The sequence below is a fragment of the Garra rufa genome, chromosome 1, assembly GCF_049309525.1.
Source record: "Garra rufa chromosome 1, GarRuf1.0, whole genome shotgun sequence".
Lineage (NCBI taxonomy): Eukaryota > Metazoa > Chordata > Actinopteri > Cypriniformes > Cyprinidae > Garra > Garra rufa.
In genome coordinates this window covers 50,226,374-50,246,797 of record NC_133361.1, presented here as the reverse complement: position 1 = coordinate 50,246,797, position 20,424 = coordinate 50,226,374, and the positions used below count along the sequence as shown (strand labels likewise).

Below are 20,424 nucleotides of genomic sequence, written 5' to 3'. Positions count from 1 at the left end.
GATAGTACCTGCTGGTTTCTGGGGAGGTCTTTTGCTGATCGTTGTCCACAGTGAGAGAGGCCATGGCGGTCAAAGTGTCGGCCTCGTCCTTCTCTCGTCTCTGAGCGTCCAGGAGAGACTGACCCACTGTAGGAGCCAACCTCTGCAGAGACATCCAGTGTTTACCTATGGACCATGAGAAGATAAATGATGATAAAGATCGTTAGGTCATCATGACCTCAATAACCATCAGATGCACAAATCTGCAACACACTTTGGTTAAAATTCCTCAAAGGTCATCTGAAACAACAGCTTTTTACCTTGTCAAAAACTGTGACCTGTTTCGGTGCATGGCTCTTTAAATGATAATGAGCTACTGCTGACTCCACCCCTCTTTTTTTTTTTTTTAGCAAGACTTTGATTTAGTGGTGCATTAATATCAAAAACAACACGAATCTGCTGCGTCCTCCGTGGCTCTGATGTCGGGAGAAAATGAAGACTCTTATGTTCACTTTCACATCCAAATACAAAACACCTGCATTTCTTATGAGATACTTTTGTTGCTACAGCTGGTTGAGCACGGAGAAAAGGCTGGGCAGCGTATAACTGGCTGAGGGATGAAATTATACACCTGCTCATACAGGGCAGTCCGTCAGCAGTTGTGGCAGAGAAAATTAAAACAGCTGGATAATTGAGACTAGGGATGCACCGATACGAATCGGCCGATCATGCTTGCGCGTTTTGTCAGTAAAGCCGGTTCTGTAATCAGCGGTAAATGCCATCAGGTGCGTGATTTCACGTTGAGCCGTATATACTACACACAGCCGTTGTTTACCGACGAGCTGCGCAAATCAATGTTCATTATCAGTGTGAATGTGCGCAGCTCGTCAGTGAACAACGGCTGTGTGTAGTATATACGGCTCAACGTGAAATCACGCACCTGATGGCATTTACCGCTGATTACAGAACCGGCTTTACTGACAAAACGCACAAGTGATCGGCCGATACGGATCGGTGCATCCCTAATTGAGACTGTTTAGGTTTTTTGTTTAGGTGATTATAAAAGGAGTGAATGGATTTTTATCATTGTAGAGTGGTTGTGTCCACACACTGCTAAGACACATTTATATGCAAACATAATGTAAAAGTGAATTTTGCACCCGAGATCCCCTTTAAGAAACACTTTTTGTTATTTAAAATAAAATAAAGCATAACTGAAATAAAATAAAATATACAACTATTTTAATTTCAGCTAGTAGGCAACATTTCTAATTTTTATTTAGTTTAAAATTCCAAAAACATAAAATGCAATTTTACAACAAAATTAACATCAACTAAAATGACAATAAAATGAAAATATTTATCAAATTGTAATAGTATCTCAATTGGTCTAAATGAAAATGTTATTTAATTATAATAATTATTTTAATTTATAATGTTTAATATTTTTTATATCATGTCAGCACAACAAATGAATAAGCTTTACAGAAAACTACAATTAACTACATAATATTGTAAAAATTAATATATGACTAAATAATTGTACTGTTTTTCTTCAGGAAATCTTTTTAAAAATGTCCATTAAAGACATTTCTGAATAAATCTATTACCACAAAACTGATATTTAAGACACGTTCATATGAAGTAAAATAATGAATGAATGAATACAGAAATTAATACAATCCAACACAATCTTAAACAAGTCCAGTTTCACTTACTCTGAATCTCAATGACCCTCTCTAGAGAGGCTGTGGCTTTTGGACACGGTTTCTGTTGAAGTACTGTCAGTGGTAGAGGATCCAACTGCAACACACAAAAAACATATTAATAAACTAATTAGTTTATTTCATAGATAGGAACACTATTAAAAACTCATGTTTTGCTGATATTAGCCTTGCTGTTTTTTTGTTGAGGGTCCCAGAGACCCTAATAATGTATGTGTAAAAACAATAACACTACATTTAGAAAATTACTTCTTTTTCCCCATTAAATAGTTCAAATATGTTCCTCTGGTCCAATTATTACAAGCAGGCAAATTTTATTTAGGCTTTAGATTAGTTAACGTCCAGAATAAAAAAAATCGTAATAGTTTACCCCCATGTCATCCAAGATGTTTTTGAGGAAAACATTCCAGGATTTTTCTCCATATAGCGTACTTTAATGGGGATCAATGGGTTGAAGGTCCAAAAGGCAGCTTCAAAGGGCTCTACATGATCACAGCCAAGGAATAAAGGTCTTATCTAGCGAAACAATCTGTCATTTTCTAAAAAATACAAATCGATATAATTTTTAACCACAAATGCTCATTTTGCACTAGTTCGACTTCACACATTACATAGTCACGTTGGAAAGGTCACACATGACGTAGGTGGAAGTACTGACCTAGTGTTTACAAAGTGAACGTGCAAAGAAAGTCAAACCCCCTTTACAAAAAAAAGCCAAAACATGTTTGTACAATTTTGAAGTTGGAGGAGAAGTTTTTCACCCTACCCTACCTTTTTGAACCCAAGTACACAGATAAAGAACTAACTGACTTTTCCAACATGATTACGCAAAGCGTCAAGTTGTAGCTAGCTCGCAGAGCTAGTGCAAGACGAGCATTTGTGATTAAAAAGTAGTACATACATTAGTTTTTTTCTTAAAAAATGACCAATCGTTTCGCTACATAAGGCCCCTAATCGTGGGATCATGTAGAGCCCTTTGAAGCTGCAACTTGGATCTTCAACCCATTGATCCTCATTAAAGTCCGCTATTTGGAGAAAAATCCTGGAATGATTCCTTCAAAAACCTTAATGTCTTTTCGACTGAAGAAAGAAAGACATGAACATCTTGGATGACATGGGGGTGAGTAAATTATCAGGACATTTTTATTCTGGAAGTGAACTACTCTTTCAGCCTCCTGTTTTTACCACTGAGACATGAGGGTTAATATGGAAGCAGTAAATTATGCAGCTCAAATATAATCATATCATGTACTGTTCAGATGTGTGTGAATGAATGACGGGCACCTCGTCTCCAAGCAATGCAGCCACGCAGGACTCGGATGCGTCACAGATGGCGGTGAGGTCGTGACCTCCTTCCAGTGCCAAAACCACACGGCCGCCAGCCAACTTCATCAACTGCTTAGTGAGATGGCCGAAACCTACACAGAGAGCCAGGAGCATGCTTAGTAATTCATGATCTATAAACAAACTCCAAAGCCTTCAGCAAAACCTAACGCCCCCAATTTTAACAGAAATGTAGGTTAACAGTGAAAAAGACTATGCATTGAGTTCTACCAGTGTGACACCAATATTTACTGCTCCCCCAAAGCAATGACCTAAAAGAACTGAGGTAGTCCAAGTTCAAGTAAAATGAATGGATTTTTTTGTGTATATTACAACTCATTGATGCAATCAAGGGGTACAAATAGCATTTGTGCCATCTGACTTCTGGTACTGGAAACAGGAAAATAGCAAACTCACATTTGGCGGTGACATTATATCCACCTAGGGGTGACTGATGGCCCTCCACAGCGTCAAAACCAGCTGACACTAGCACCACATCCGGGGAAAACTCATTGGCTATGGGCATCACCACCGTCCTACAAACACACAAACAGCAAGACTTTGATTTACAAACGATCTGAACAGACTCCCTTTATACAAATGCTCTCCGGAAACTAACTTAATACATTTTTAAAGAGCAATCGATTTATATATAGTACTTTTTTACTTTTTGAACAGTAAGATTTGTAATGTTTTTTTTTGTTTTTTTTTTAAAGAAGTCTCTTCTGCTCACCAAGCCTGCATTTATTTGATCCGAAGTACAGCAAAAACAGTAAAATTTAGAAATATTTTTACTATTTAAAATAATGGTTTTCTATTTGAATACATTTTAAAATTGAATTTATTCCTGTGATTTCAAAGCTGAATTTTCAGCATCATTACTCCAGTAACATGATCCTCCAGAAATCATTCTAATATTCTGATTTGCTGCTCAAAAAACATTATTATTATGTTGAAAACAGCTGAGTAGAATTTTTCAGGTTTCTTCAATGAATAGAAAGTTCAGAACAGCATTTATCTGAAATAGAAAAGTAACTAAAGTTTTTTTTTCTCAGATAAATGCTGATCTTTCAAAAAACAGTTATTTTTTTATATATTGAAACATAATTCAAAATTTTACTGTTTTTGCTGTACTTTGGATGCAGGCTTGGTGAGCAGAAGAGACTTCTTAAAAAAAACATTACAAATCTTTTGATATAAATAATGTATACACACACACACACACACACACACACACACACACACACACACACACACACACACACACACACACACACACACACACACACACATGTTGGGTTTACATGTTTTATGGGGACATTCCATAGGCGTAATGGTTTTTATACTGTACAAACCGTATTTTCTATCGCCCTACACCTACCCTACACCTAAACCTAGCCCTCACAGGAGATTGTGCATACTTTTACTTCATCAAAAAAGCTCATTGTGCATGATTTATAAGAATGTTTCTTCATGGGGACCTGAGAAATGTCCCCACAAGGTCAAAATCTACTGGTATTCCTATCCTTGTGGGGACATTTGGTCCCCACAACGTGATGAATACCAGGTACACACACACACACACACACACACACACACACACACACACACACACACACACACAATTATATTATGTATGTATATGCATAAAGTAACAATAAAATAATATAGTACATACATATATTAATGTAAATCATTTTAATAAAAAATATGAAATGATAAAAACAACAAAATTACTATTTATAAAAATATGATTTAAAATATTAATAAAGTTAGAATACTATCTCAATTATACTAAAAAAACCCTGCTCAATATTATTTTTTAATAACTTTAAATACTTTTTATGCCATGCCAGCACAATAAACGAATCCGCTTTATAGAAAACTACAAAATAATTATATAAGATCTTTAAAATAAATATATACCATTTTTAACATATTACTATATAAATGTATTAATTAAATATATAATATTTTCCTGGGAAAATCTTGTTAAAAACTAAAGTAAACTAATTAAAGATTAAAGACAAATGATTGAACAAATATTATAAAAATTATTATAATAAAATAAATGATAAATAATAATAATAATTCCTCAAAACACTTCATGGGCTCTGAAAAAAAAAAAAAAAAACATATTTACTGCTGAAAGTGGGCCTATATTTTCTATCCGGAATAAGGTTTTCAGTACTTTTGCAGTACTCTTTGACAAAGTGCGTGCAGATCTCACCTGAAGGCAGTTAGATACTCCACATCACCCATAGGTGGCTCCACTCCACCTGTCCAGGCAATGTTGACATTAAAGCCCTCTCCTGGACCAACACCCACCTGGAGAGAAACCCATGAGACAGCCATTTAGAAAAAAAGACAATCTTAGTCATGTGACTACAGGAGGCCACTATTCTGACAGTGACTAAAATGTTACCTCCTCAGGAGCTCCACTGCCTGGGAAAAAGTTGCCATCGTCGTAACGGTGCAGAGAAATGTACAGCACATTGGGGTCATTATAAAAGGCCTGCTGAGTGCCGTTTCCATGGTGGATATCCTATGAAAAGGATTTGAAAGATGGTTTTGTAACAGTCTGGTTTTGTTCTTTGTGGTTCAATTTGTTACAGTTTTTTTTTAAGTAAGGAGATTTTCTTCTCTAAAATCAGCTAAACTGAATCGGTACAATAATATTGGACTGTAACATCACAAGCCTCTGTGTATTACATGGAGATCCTAAAAACTCACCCAGTCGATGATTAGGATCTTGCCCACCCCGAGTTTCTGCTGCAGGAGTTTGGCAGTGATGGCCACTGAGTTGAAGAAACAGAAACCCCTGCCAAGATACACACAGAGCAGTGGACTCGTATTTATGTGAACACATATAAATGATTTATCCATCTAGATAACAATCATCTGGACACACAAAACTCGCACCGAGACATAGAAGTCCACACATGAATCATTTAAATGCATTCTGTTGCTTTATGTAGAATAAATATGGTGAATTAAAGAACTTTATATGACATTCAAATATTTGTCATTAAATATTTTACACAGAGGAAGGCAATCTGAACATACATGGCAGTTGATTCCTCAGCATGATGACCAGGAGGACGGACCACTGCAAACCCGTTCTATCCATCAAACAAAAATAGAAGAGAAGGTAGATGAGGTGTGACATAATATAAGCACTGAATATTTATGCCGGCGCATTAAATAAACATGCAGCTGTGCTAAGAGAAATAAATATGAACCTTCAGCTCTCCAGCAGCAACTTTAAATGCCAGTTCAATGACGCAGCCCACCGCCATCCGGACAGCACCTGACGAGTGCATCTCGTTCCACACTGTGTCACTGTCCACCTAAAGGGCATAAAATTATGTTAAATACTCACACAAACAGATGAACTCAATACTGATCCTATTTACTTCCTTAATAAATGTCCGTGGTGTTATTGCAGGACAATTCATTAGTGCAAAACCCTAAGTAATAATAATAAAAATAATAATATATTTATAAAACAATGGTATAATAGTTATTATTATTTATTTAGATGTTTTATTTTTTTATAATAATCTATATATTTATATTAATCTACTGTAATAATAATAAATATTTATATAAAATTAATGGTGCAAAATATAATAATAATATTTTTAAAGGTTTTGTTTTATTTTATTATATCTGTATATTTATTATATATTATAAAATAATCTAACAATAATAATGCTAATGTATTCAAAAAAAAAAAAATAATATAAATGTTTTAATTTGTTTAAATTTTATACAATGATCGCAATAATAATTATTATTTAAAAGGGTTTGTTATATTTATTTGTAATAATAATAAGAATAATAAAAATAATAATATATTATAAATTAATGTTATAAAATATAACAATGTTAATAATTATTATTATTTAGATGTTTATTTTAAAATAAACCACATATTTATTATAATATATTGTAATAATAATTAAATATATTTATAAATTCATGTTATAAAATATAACAATAACAACATTTTTCATTTTGTTAAAAAGGTTGTTATATTATTTATTTATTAAAATAAATAACAACAACAATATACTGTATTTATATATTAATGTTATAAAATATAACAATAATAATAATTATTATGGTTATTATTATTATTATTTAAAGGCATGTTTTATTTTAATATTATACTTTAATAATAATGATGATCATTATTTAGATGTCCTATTTTATTATAGTTGATATATCTGTATATTTATTATATCTATGTATATATTACAATCTAATGTAACAATAATAATGCTAAATTATTCAATATAAGATGAAACAATTATTTATAATATCTATGATGTATGACAACACAATCCAAATAAATCTTGACAAATTCCTGCCTATATTATATGGCAGATTATTGTTTTGTTTGGAAATACATAACAAATGTACAGTTACATTTACTGTGAATGCAATTTCAAAAAGTGTGATGACTGGACAAAACGTACCCCAATGCCTCCACACGGCAGGACAGCATACATTTTCTGGCTTATTGGCCCTAGAAAATAAAAAACAGTAAATCAGAAGCTGTTCCGAAGCGGTGTTATGTTTAGGCCCACATCTGTTGTTCACACATTATCTATTCAGTTAATGACATAATTGGCTATGCTAATTCAGTCTGGAGGATGCTCATTGGATGACGCTGACACAGCCATCATCTGTCTCGCTGCTCAACAAAGAGCACTCAAGGTCAAAAACAGTCTGCACTTCTTCAAAGTGTGTCTCATATAAAAGTGGAGGTGGTGGAGTGATGGCAACTCTGTCCACAGCTGAACCATCTCACACACACACACACACACACACACACACACACACACACACACACACACACACACACACACACACACACACAGTCGTGGCCAAAAGTTTTGAGAATGACACAAATATTAGTTTTCACAAAGTTTGCTGCTCAACTGCTTTTAGATCTTTGTTTCAGTTGTTTCTGTGATGTACTGAAATATAATTACAAGCACTTCATACGTTTCAAAGCCTTTTATCGACAATTACATGACATTTATGCAAAGAGTCAGTATTTGCAGTGTTGGCCCTTCTTTTTCAGGACCTCTGCAATTCGACTGGGCATGCTCTCAATCAACTTCTGGGCCAAATCCTGACTGATAGCAACCCATTCTTTCATAATCACTTGGAGTTTGTCAGAATTAGTGGGTTTTTGTTTGTCCACCCGCCTCTTGAGGATTGACCACAAGTTCTCAATGGGATTAAGATCTGGGGAGTTTCCAGGCCATGGACCCAAAATGTCAACGTTTTGGTCCCCAAGCCACTTAGTTATCACTTTTGCCTTATGGCACGGTGCTCCATCGTGCTGGAAAATGCATTGTTCTTCACCAAACTGTTGTTGGATTGTTGGAAGAAGTTGCTGTTGGAGGGTGTTTTGGTACCATTCTTTATTCATGGCTGTGTTTTTGGGCAAAACTGTGAGTGAGCCCACTCCCTTGGATGAGAAGCAACCCCACACATGAATGGTCTAAGGATGCTTTACTGTTGGCATGACACAGGACTGATGGTAGCGCTCACCTTTTCTTCTCCAGACAAGCCTTTTTCCAGATGCCCCAAACAATCAGAAAGAGGCTTCATCGGAGAATATGACTTTGCCCCAGTCCTCAGCAGTCCATTCACCATACTTTTTGCAGAAGATCAATCTGTCCCTGATGTTTTTTTGGGGAGAAGTGGCTTCTTTGCTGCCCTTCCTGACACCAGGCCATCTTTCAAAAGTCTTGGCCTCACTGTGTGTTCAGATGCGCTCACACCTGCCTGCTGCCATTCCTGAGCAAGCTCTGCACTGGTGACACTCCGATCCCGCAGCTGAATCCTCTTTAGGAGACCATCCTGGCGCTTGCTGGACTTTCTTGGACGCCCTGAAGCCTTCTTAACAAGAACTGAACCTCTTTCATTGAAGTTCTTGATGATCCTATAAATTGTTGATTTAGGTGCAATCTTAGTAGCCACAATATCCTTGCCTGTGAAGCCATTTTTATGCAACGCAATGATGGCTGCACGCGTTTTCGAACAATGATTTCAAGCATCACCCTCCTTTTAACATGTCAAGTCTGCCATTCTAACCCAATCAGCCTGACATAATGATCTCTAGCCTTCAACATTCAACATCAACATTCTCACCTGAGTTAACAAGACGATTACTGAAATGATCTCAGCAGGTCCTTTAATGACAGCAATGAAATGCAGTGGAAAGTTTTTTTCGGGATTAAGTTAATTTTCATGGCAAAGAAGGACTATGCAATTCATCTGATCACTCTTCATTACATTCTGGAGTATATGCAAATTGCTATTATAAAAACTTAAGCAGCAACTTTTCCAATTTGCAATATTTATGTAATTCTCAAAACTTTTGGCCACGACTGTACAAATCGCACACACACTCAGAGCTGGTGACTCAGAAGCGGGGGTGGGCAAATGTCTAGGACCTAAAAAAAGCCTAGGCGTCTGTCAAAGGAGGTTTGCTTAAGCAAGCCATCAGATTGGAAGCAAGCAGGGGAGGCTTTTTGTGGATGCTGTACTAGGAGGAGAATCCTGTTCTGCTGTCCTAAAATCAGGACTTACATCACAACAGAGTGCTGCTAAAACACACCTAAAAGTTTCTTGCTGTCCAGCTTTTGTCGGTTCAGCGGACTGGTGCCGTAGAGCAGCGTGTGGTACTCAGAATGAACTGTTTGGATCTCATCTAGCGTGGCCTTCCTTCCCCTGATTCTCTGCACAAAATAAACACAGAAGCACATTCAAGTAACGTCTACGATTTACCTAAACACTACAACAATTCCCACTATTTTAACAAATTAATTTACATGATGATGATATTTGGGATTAAAGATTTTTAACTCTTTCCCCACCAAACACAATATGCACTATTCCACATGTCCTGAATGAGTCCAGAATCTCTGGATCAAAAACACAGGCGAGGAAGACAGGCAGAAATGAACAATCTCATATGTAAGCATATGCATATGAAATATAATTTGATCATCAATAATAAACAGCATACAAATGAAAAATGCCTAATATTAGCAAGTAAAATGTCGATCCAGGAAGTAGTAAAGGATTGTGCAAAGCTTTGGGGGTGCTAATGGAAGCCATCTACTGCATCTTTGCTTTGATCATCATACTGATTATGACCCAGATGTAGTATTTAATAAAAATGCAATTTTCTCAGCTTTTTGCTCAAAATGTAGCTTTAAAAAACAAAACAAAACAAAACAAAACAAAACAAAACAAAACAAAACAAAACAAAACAAAACAAAACAAAACAAAACAAAACAAAAAAAACTACATTCAGGTGTTGATAAAATCAATGCTTGAAACTAGAATAAAACAGATTTCTTTATTTAAAAGTAGAGGCTCTGCATGTTCAGATATTTATGCAATATTTGTTGATTTAGTTCAGTTCAATAAACCTTTGTTTGGAAATTAAATCATGTCAAAGTGTTTGAAAAAGGGCTCCAGTCAAGATCATTTTTGAATTATTTTATTACACTGCAAAAAAAGGCTCATCTTACTTAGTATTTGTGTCTTGTTTTTAGTCTAAAAATTCTTAAATTAAGATACATTTACTAAATAAGCAAAATTGCATAAGATATTTAGTCGTTTGCAGGGGGGGGGGGGGGGAACTAAATTAAGTGCAGTTTGCTTTAAATAAGTAAAATTATTTAAAGCCAGTAAGGTAAGTAAAATACTCTTGTTTTAAGAATATTTTACTTACCCCACTGGCAGATAATTAAAAAAACTAAATAAAGTTAATTTAGCTTAGAACAAGACTAAATATCTTATGTCATTTTGCTCATCTAGTAAATTCGTCTTAATTTAGGAATTTTTCGATATTTTGACTAGAAAATACTTTTTTTGCAGTGTAGATAAAAAAAACTCAAAAATGTTGCCTTGGCAATTAGCTGAAATAAGTTTAAGTTAAAGTAATAAAATAACAAAAACTAAAAAAATATATTAATATAAGTTTAATAGAAATATAAAAAAATAAAATTGGCAAAAGTGATAAAATTAAATGAAAACCTAAACATGAAATAAGTTTAAGGTGAAGTAATGAAATTACTAAAGCTAAAAAAAATTAATACGTTAAAAATAAACAAATAAATAAATAAAAAATGCTGGCAGTGGCCGGCAACTTTTTTCCAAAACTCTGGCGAGGAGAGAGTTAAACATCATTCTGATTCAGATTTAGTCACTATTATAATCATTCAGACCATTTTGTTTAAAATCGAATGATTTTTGTATGTGTTGTTGATTGATAGAGCTCTAAATTGTAAAGCTGTGAATTTTTGTTTACCAAATGAGTCAAATTATATTATAAATCATGCTGCTAAAAAATGTTTAACAATTTTGTACACTATCTTTCTAACGATTGGGGTGGGTACGATTTTTTTAAATGTTTTTCAAAAGAAGTCTCTTATATGTTCACCAAGACAGCATTTATTTGATCAGAAATACAGTAATATTGTGGAATATTATTAAGAGTTTTAAATTAATGTTTGCTATTTTAATATTTTATAAAATGTAATTTATTCCTGTGATGCAGTCTTTATCACACGATCCTTCAGAAATCATTTTATTATGCAGATTTGATGAACATTATCAATATTGAAAACGATGTTAAAAAGTGTTGAAAATTACACTTCTCCTATGTCATCCACTGGAACGCCACTCTCACAGTTTATAAAGTTGTAAATATGGATATTTTTCTTATACAAAGGCATAGAATCACTTCAGAAGGACGTGTGGAGCACTTTTTATGATGGATGGATGCGCTTTATTGGACTTTAACATCTTTACTGCCATTATAAGGCTTGGAAGAGCCAGCACATTTTTAATATATCTCTGATTGTATTTGTCTGAAATGTCTGTATTTGTGGAAACCATTTTTTTTTTTAGGATTTGTCGATTAGTAGAAAGTTTCCATTTCTATCAAAAAACGGTAGTGTGTATTTGTAAAGAGCTGTGCTTTAGCACAAATCTTCTTGTTTATTGTTTCTGACTGACCTTTCCAACAGGTGGCGCACTCACCTCACAGCGGCCAAGCAGCCCTGTTTCCTGTAGCCTGGACCAAACACTCTGAATGCGGCCGGCGTGTTCGGGATGGATATTTGTGTTTCCACATATGCACTGGTGCTTTAGCATGAAGGTGTCGTACACCAGTCCTGCAGACCGAGTGAGAAGATTATCATAATTATTGTAAGTCTAGCAAACCTATCAATCCCTGTATCAGTCGCATCCTGAGTAGAAATACTATGAAACATCAATTAAGTTGAATCTGCTATGGATATTGCCTTTCAGCGGAGCAGTGTACCTGTCGTGAAGAGATGCTTAATGGGCGCCTCATTCAGGGGCGCTCCTTTAAGACTAGAAGTGACGGGGGACGATTGTGCCCTTCCCAGGGGTCTGTGGGGCATTCCCGTGATGGACAGGGAGGCCTGGAACACATTCAGTTGCTGCACATGCTGCTGGTCCAAATACTGCGGAAAGAGCATACAAACATTATGAATTCAGATCAGTTCAACAATTAATTTAATTTAAATTCAGTTTACAGTTTTGAATCGGTTCTGTTCATTACAGTTTAAATCAGCTTAACAGTTTGAATCAGTTTTATTAAGTACAATTTACATCGGTTCATTTCAATCACATTCAGTTTAGTGCAGTTTCATTCACGTTTCAATTTCTATTCAGACCAGTTTCGTTCAGACGAGTATTTTTTTCTGTTTCTGCTCTGTTCTGTTTAATTCAATTCATTTAAACAGTTATTTTATTTTAGTTTAGCTAAAGAATAAGCTTTTTTTCCGTTCTGCATATTTTACCTGATTTTTAATAAAAACTATAATGTTATATAAATAATAAATATAGAAAACAAAATTAAATTAAATATAACATTACCATGGTAGACTAATGGTATCAGATGGTAATGGTGGTACTAACCTTGGTACTCTGCTATTTAAACAGTGTTTTGAATACAATTTCAGCTAAAAGATTGGGCTTCATTTACTTCACAATTAACAAGATTTAATGTAATTTAGTTCCATTTTGGAGTTAAATCACATCAAAGTGTTTGAAAAGGGCTCCAGCGAAGATCATTTTCAAAAAATGAAATAATAAAATAACAATCAAACGACAGATTAAATAAATATATACAATTAAAATAGATTTTTCATATAAATAAAAAAAAATAAAATGTTGCATTGTCAATTAGCTGAAATAAGTAATAAAATTACTAAAAAGTTAAATAAAGTTAAATAGAATTATTATTAAAAAATAAATACATATGCCAAAGGTGCTTAAATTAAAATGAAAACCCAAACATTAAATAAGTTCAAGCTGAAGTCTTAAAATTACTGAAACCAAAAAAATATCTAAAATAAAGTTAAACAGAATTAATATAAAAAAACACTGCTAAAACTGAAATGAAAAACCTAAACATGAAATACTTCTAAGTAATAAAATTACTAAAACAATAAACCTACATTAAAGTTAAATAGAATTATTATTTAAAAAATAAATATAATTTCCAAAAGTGCTGAAATTGAAATAAAAACCTAAACAATAAATACATTTAAGTTGAAGTAATAAAATCACTGAAACTATAAAGCTAAATTAGTTAAATAGAATTATTTTTTTTTAAAATTGCCAAAAGTGCTAAAATTGAAATGAAAACCTAAACATGAATAATAACATGAATAAGTTTAAGTTGAAGTAATACAATTACTAAAACTAAATTAATTAAAGTGAAATAGAGTTTAAGCTGACGTAATAGAATTACATAAACAAAAAAATACAGTTAAATAGAAATATTTGAAAGATAAATATAAAAGTAAAATTGCCAAATGTGCTCAAATTAAAATAAAAACCTAAACATGAAGATGAAGGAAAAAAATATACTAAAACTAAAAAAACTATAAATTGAAGTTAAACAGAAACATTTTAAACATTTAAATAAATAAATAAAATTACCAAAAGTGCTCAAATTAAAACCTAAACATGAAATAAGTTTAAGCTGAAGTAACAAAATGACTAAAACTAAAAATACATATAAATTAAAGCTAAATAGAAATATAATACATCAATTTAAATAGAAATATATATATATATATATATATATATATATATATATTAAACAAATAAATAAATAAAATGGCAAAAGTGCTAAAATTAACTATAACCTAAACATGAACAAAAAACTAAACTAAAAGAAAACATAAATTAATGTTAAATAGAAAATAGAAAAAAAAATTACAAATAAACGCTATAATCGTAAATAAACATACTAAAATACCCTGGAGTATGTGTGTAAAGACTAAGTAAAAATCACAACAGACTAAACATCAGTCCGAGCACACAGTCTGGACCATCTCACTAAAAAAACCCAGTGAACATTTGCCAAAAATCTCCTCAAAAGTCTCCTGCAGTAAACAGCCTCAGAGTCTGCTCTACATCAGATGAGCAGAGCGAAGACCGCCGCTGATGCAGTACAACGTGCGATTGAAGCACATGAGAGATGATGGGATTCATACGAGTTGTTGTTTTTTTTTATTTCTTGCACGAGACCTTGAGGTAGAAGGTATGCCAGCACACAAATATTCACAATTCCCTTCTTCATGCCAACTCCCTCTTTATTCGCACCTCTAAAGCCATGCAGCATCTGTCTCACTCACCACGGCAGGTGACGGAGGCTCCATTTGTATTCAAGACATCCAAGCAGAGGCATTCACACACACACACACACACACACACACACACACACACACACACACACACACGGACGTAGGTGGGGGTGTTTTAATGAGAAGGAAAGGCCAGCTAGGGTCTGTGACTGACCAAAGTGACAAGGAGTGTTTCGTATATCGCTGGCTCAATGGTGACTGCATGTCACCGCAGAACAGACACACACACAAACACACACTGCGGCGTGTCACGTCACCCCGGTGGGCTGTGATTGGGTGTGAAGTGCAGGGCAGTGAAGGAGGGCGGGGTCCGGTGGAGGAGATGAATCACCAAGGAGAGATGAGTCAGAGACGGTCCATTCACGGGGGAGTATATATGTGTAGATGTGTGTGTGTGTGTGTATGTGTGTGTGTGAGTGTGCCGCTGCACAAGGAGGATGCAGTCTGAATTCTAATGCCATGCTCTTTTGAAATTTTTTTCTCAATGATTGCAGGCAGAGCGAGCGAGCGACGAGGAGGAGGAGGCTGTTGCTCTTTTTTCAATAACTCTCTCTCTCATTCACTCTCACTCATTCATTTGTTTTTCCTTCCTCCTTCCCTCACAACAGCAGTGTGTGTTTGTGGGGTCTGTGTTAAGATCAAAATGAGTTCTTTTGGAGGATCGAATCTGCCTGGATGTCATGCAAATGAATGGGCTGGAATACATAACAGCATGAATCACTGCAGCGGCGCTTTCGGTATATATATATATAACAAAGTGACGAGTAAGAATTGAGAGATCAACATAATGCACATTTCTCAATAGATTCATTACAGATCACGCAATGACCCTAGACCACAAAACTAGTTTTAGTTAGCACAGGGATATTTGTAGCAATAGCCAACAATACATTGTATGGGTCAAAATTATCGATTTTTCCTTTATGCCTTATGCCAAAAATCAATCATGTTCCATGAAGATATTTTGTAAAGCCCGGCTCACACTACAGGAGTTTTAAAATCCTAACCGATTATGAAATCTGGTTGCAGCACACACATTCCTACCGTAAATGATGTCAGATTTTCAAATAGTTGTATCTCGTAACAAACCATACATCAGTGGAAAGCTTATTTATTTAGCTTTCAGATCATGTATAAATCTCAATTTCAAAAAATGGAGCCTTATGACTGGTTTTGTGGTCCAGGGTCACATATATGAGGCACAAAAATGCCCTTATGAAAGTATGATGATGACAATGATGATGCAGTATTCGCATGTTAAGTGATGACGTAATGCGCATCCAACGAACGCTGTTTCCGGGTCCAAGCCTCAACTTATTTCCCTTGAGAAAACTACCTCAACCGCCATTTATGAGCACTGTTTATTCATATTAAACATTTAAGCTAAACGTTTTCAAACTTTCAGTGTACACTACAGCCCCCGTGCTCACAGAGTCCCAAACTTTTATATGCATATTTTTATTATTTAGCGATCTGGAATTTCGGTATAGAGTTGAAGGGGAAAATTATAACTTTTTTGGTAGTATTATATCACATTGTAAGTGTATATTAGCAATGTTTGTTGCTTTCTCGTGGCATCTGATAGAGCATTTATTTAAGTCAAACTTAACGAGCGAATAGCGAGGATTTGCTGAAAATTAGTAAAACACTAATGCATCAGTTTAACTGTAAAAAACAAAACAAAAAACATGATAATACCATGGTACCCTTTGGAACATGTAGAGTTATTATCATTAACTAAAACAATTAAAAACATTTTGTTAAATGAAATAAATACGAAATAAAGTAAAACAAATGTGACCCTGGACCATCAAACCAGTCATAAGGGTCAATTTTTGAAATTGAGATTTATGCGTCATCTGAAAGCTGAATAAATAAGCTTTACATGATGTATGGTTTGTTACGATAGGACAATATTTGGCCGAGACACAACTATTTAAAGAATCTGGAATCTGAGGGTGCAAAAAACCTTTAAAGTTTTCTAAATGAAGATTTTAGCAATGCATATTACTAATCAAAAATTAAGTTTTGATATATTTACTGTAGGAAGTTTACAAAATATCTTCATGGAACATGATATTTACTTAATATACTAATGATCTTTGGCATAAAAGATCATTTTGACCCATACAATGTATTTTGGCTATAGCTACAAATATTCCTGTGCTACTTAAGACTGGTTTTGTGGTCCAGGGTCACAAATATTAGATACAAAACTGTAAATAGATGAAAATTAAAGATGAACTAAAAATAAAAATAAAAAAAAGAGTAATAAATTAAGCCTGAATAGTAATATAAAAAAATTATAAAAATGACAAAAGCACATAACCACATTACTAATAATTATATATATTATAATTATATATATTAATAAAATACATGTAATATAAAAATAAATAAAAAACAGAATAGCATATAAATCATATTACAACATAAACAGTATATTAAAAATGTAACATTACCATGTTAAACTGATACTATGGTAATTAAACAGTACTGTGAAGAACATCATGGTATTACTATGAGAGTAATGTTTAAACAAACAAACAGTATAACCATGGTAATACCACAGAACTTTTGATAAGACTAACTCAGTAATGTTTTAAAAAGATCAACCTCTTTAAAAAGTACTATAGTACAGTACTTGTATCGGATGGTTAAACCATGGTACTTTTTTGCAAGATAAATCTGCTTAAATGCAGCTCTTTGACAATAACTGATTTTACACTTTCTGGCTACTATTGGGTCCATAATGCTAAGAAGCAGGGTCATAAATTAACAAAGGCTTGTGGCAAAAATGCCACCAAAATGAACAAAAATGCCTCATACACTCAAGATAAAGGGGCAAAAAATGCCCCTGCATAATTAAACAATATATTACAGCTGCAAATTAATAAAAAGTGTCAATTTGCTGAAATTACATTGATTCGCTCATACTGCATCAGATTACTTTTACACACTGTTTGAGCCTTTTAACCAATCAAATGTGTTTCTGTTGAACTTAGGAATGCATTGGCCAATTAGAGGCGGTTAGATTAGTCAGCGCTGAAAACGCTGGTGCTGTGTGTTGAGCACACGATTGCAACTTCCAGCTAAAATATTAATTTTGTAGCTTTAGTGATTATAACAGGAGTTTTTGCATAATGTGCGAGAAGAAGTGTTTTTAAAGTTTTGCTATGTGGCAGCTTACCGTCTCAAGTCACAAAAGCTTACCTCTGCTTCCTATATGCTAGAGTTTCACACTAAAGTTGAATAATTTGGGTTTCATAAGAGTTCAAACTATCCCAAACTATGAGCAATAGTAATACCTCAAGGCTAAACCACTAAGCAAGCAGCGCCAACTAGACAAACCTTAGCTCTCGGAGGAACCCCCACCATCGTTCCCAAGTCAATATCATTGCGTCGTCCTATCTAGCAATTATTTATCCATCTCTTCCCCTCTTATCATCCGCTCCCCTCCTCCTGCCTCCAGTAGTGAGTCACTGGTGGGAGGAAGAGAAGAGAGCAATCTTCCTCTTTAATCCCTCCTTTTCAGGGGGCGAAAAAGCTGCAAACGCTCTGGTTGAGAGGGATACCCTCGATCTCCAGTCACCAAGCCCCCGCATGTGCGTCCCAACACTCATCAGGAACTTGCCTACGCACTTAAGCTCTCAAAAAAAAAGTGCAGTGACAGAGGCATCGGAAAGACGTTGAGATGGATCTTAAAAGTCAAATCCACGCAGCTGCTTCTAATTCAATAAATATAAACTAATGCATTTAAGATACAAAAAACCCCATCTTGTTTCGTAATAAATGACGTTTGGGTATGTTACGTGCACAGGTTTTGCACGGTGACTCATGCAGTTACTACGCTGATTTTTTATGACTGAAATTTGCTAAAGGCGAGGAATGTTTCTGAATAGGGTTGATAGCTTTGCATGTTATGCAAAAAAGAACTGGGATGGGCAAAGACGATAAAGGAGAAAGGGATAAATATAGAAAGCTGTCTTAACAAGATGCTATTAGAATGGTAAACAAAGGAAACTGCAATTTTAGATGGTCAGTAACAAGGAGTGGTTTAACAGGTTCGTACAAAAAGCACTACTTTTTTTTTTCAAGGACTTCAACCAGAGACCTCACTTATCAAACAATGTCTTCCATTCCAAGTGAAGCACATGTGAAGTATTACTAATAAAATATTACAAAGTATTCTACAATTTAATTTAAGTAAAACCTCTGTTAATTTCCTTAAGGGATTTGTATTTGTGTAAACCTATACTTTTTCTTTTTTATAACTGTACCGTTTTAATGGTTTGATGTTATGTACTGTTTAAAAAAAAATCTAAATCAGAAAAAGACTGGCAAAATCACTCCAAAATCCTAATCTGAAACAAATGCATCCCCAATCTGTGCTCCAAATCTCCGATATAAAGCAAAAGATTTGCAAACCCACTCCGAAGTTCCGATCTAAATCAAATGATTTGCGATCCACGCTTTGAAGTCGCAATCTGAAATTGATTCAGATTGGGACTTGAAATCGCATATCACAAATCATTTGATTTGAACCATTCAATTCACTAAAAGATTTACAAACCTGTTCCGATATAAATCTAATGATTCGCGATATGCCCTCCGAAGTCCTAACCTTTAATCAAATGATACGTGATTCATGCTCTGAAGTTGCGATCTGAATTTGATTTAGATCGGGACTTCAAACTGCGTATCGAGAATCATTTGATTGGAATCATTCAACGATTTGCGATATGATTTGAACCATTCAATTCCCTAATAGATTCACGAACCCCTTCAGATCAAGCACTTTACGCTCCTTGTAGGAACACTAATGTAACTTTGGAGTGAGACTAGCAGTTTGTCAAACAAAAGTTCAGGAAACTTACAAAATAGTCAGAAAAAGTTCTAGAAATAGTATTTTTTTGCAATTCCATTTGACACTAATGGCACAAAAATGACCAAAACCTTCAGTATTTAACAGCCACAAGTTGTAATTTCTCACCTGGCCATAGGGGGTGCCCTCTTCGTCACATTCCCTCAGTTCAATGGCTTCATCTTCATCATCTTCTTCCTCCAGGTCACTTTCTGTGCTTTCTCCTTTCAGTGGAACCAGGCGTTCAGAAGGGGGTGTGGTCTCACCGGAGCTCTCTTTCTGTAGCCCCTCCCTGACGTGATCAAGCCCCTCCCCTCGCTCGTCCTGCATCTCTGCGGTTTCCGTAAGCTCCTCCTCCGTCTCCTCGGGGTGCGTGGGAGGCTGCCTGGGAAGCTCCGCCCCTTTGGAGAGGATCTAAAAAGAGGCGGAGCTTGTTAGCAATCTTTACTAAACCACTCAAACAGCAGCAAATACCTCATGGTAGCAGCCCATACCTTATTTAGCTGGTAGTGTTTCTGTTTCTCCAGGAAGTGCTGGTGCTGCTGTTGCATTACGAGGTGCTGCAGGGCCTGTGGCGTTTGCGGCAGAGGCGCTGACTGTGTACGACTCAGCGGCCGGTGCCGAGGCAACTTATTTACTGTACGCATGCTGTTGGACACCCGCTCGCCCGTTACCAGTGGAGACTGCCCATACATGGGAACTGTGGGATAAAGATCAAGCTGTTATGCCTACACAGCAAACTGATAACGTTTACTGTTTTTAATAAATTATCTCTTTCTATGGTCAGTTTTCTCTTTCAGGTCAACTA

General features: G+C 35.0%; 1 protein-coding gene across 2 annotated transcripts in view; it reads right to left on the bottom strand.

Annotated features, from left to right (window-relative positions):
• hdac5 (histone deacetylase 5) overlaps nucleotides 1-20,424 on the bottom strand; it is a 113,470-nt gene that overhangs the window by 3,613 nt on the left and 89,433 nt on the right. For both annotated transcript variants that reach the window (XM_073842397.1, XM_073842404.1), the window contains exons 11-25: nucleotides 20,111-20,316; nucleotides 19,746-20,030; nucleotides 12,391-12,556; nucleotides 12,108-12,241; nucleotides 9,670-9,790; nucleotides 7,511-7,560; nucleotides 6,269-6,376; nucleotides 6,093-6,148; nucleotides 5,760-5,847; nucleotides 5,452-5,571; nucleotides 5,257-5,354; nucleotides 3,444-3,562; nucleotides 2,988-3,121; nucleotides 1,698-1,782; nucleotides 9-165 (exon numbers count right to left, since the gene is read on the bottom strand). In XM_073842397.1, the coding sequence (XP_073698498.1) occupies nucleotides 9-165; nucleotides 1,698-1,782; nucleotides 2,988-3,121; nucleotides 3,444-3,562; nucleotides 5,257-5,354; nucleotides 5,452-5,571; nucleotides 5,760-5,847; nucleotides 6,093-6,148; nucleotides 6,269-6,376; nucleotides 7,511-7,560; nucleotides 9,670-9,790; nucleotides 12,108-12,241; nucleotides 12,391-12,556; nucleotides 19,746-20,030; nucleotides 20,111-20,316 (1,927 nt within the window). The remainder of the gene's footprint in view (nucleotides 1-8; nucleotides 166-1,697; nucleotides 1,783-2,987; nucleotides 3,122-3,443; nucleotides 3,563-5,256; nucleotides 5,355-5,451; nucleotides 5,572-5,759; nucleotides 5,848-6,092; nucleotides 6,149-6,268; nucleotides 6,377-7,510; nucleotides 7,561-9,669; nucleotides 9,791-12,107; nucleotides 12,242-12,390; nucleotides 12,557-19,745; nucleotides 20,031-20,110; nucleotides 20,317-20,424) is intronic.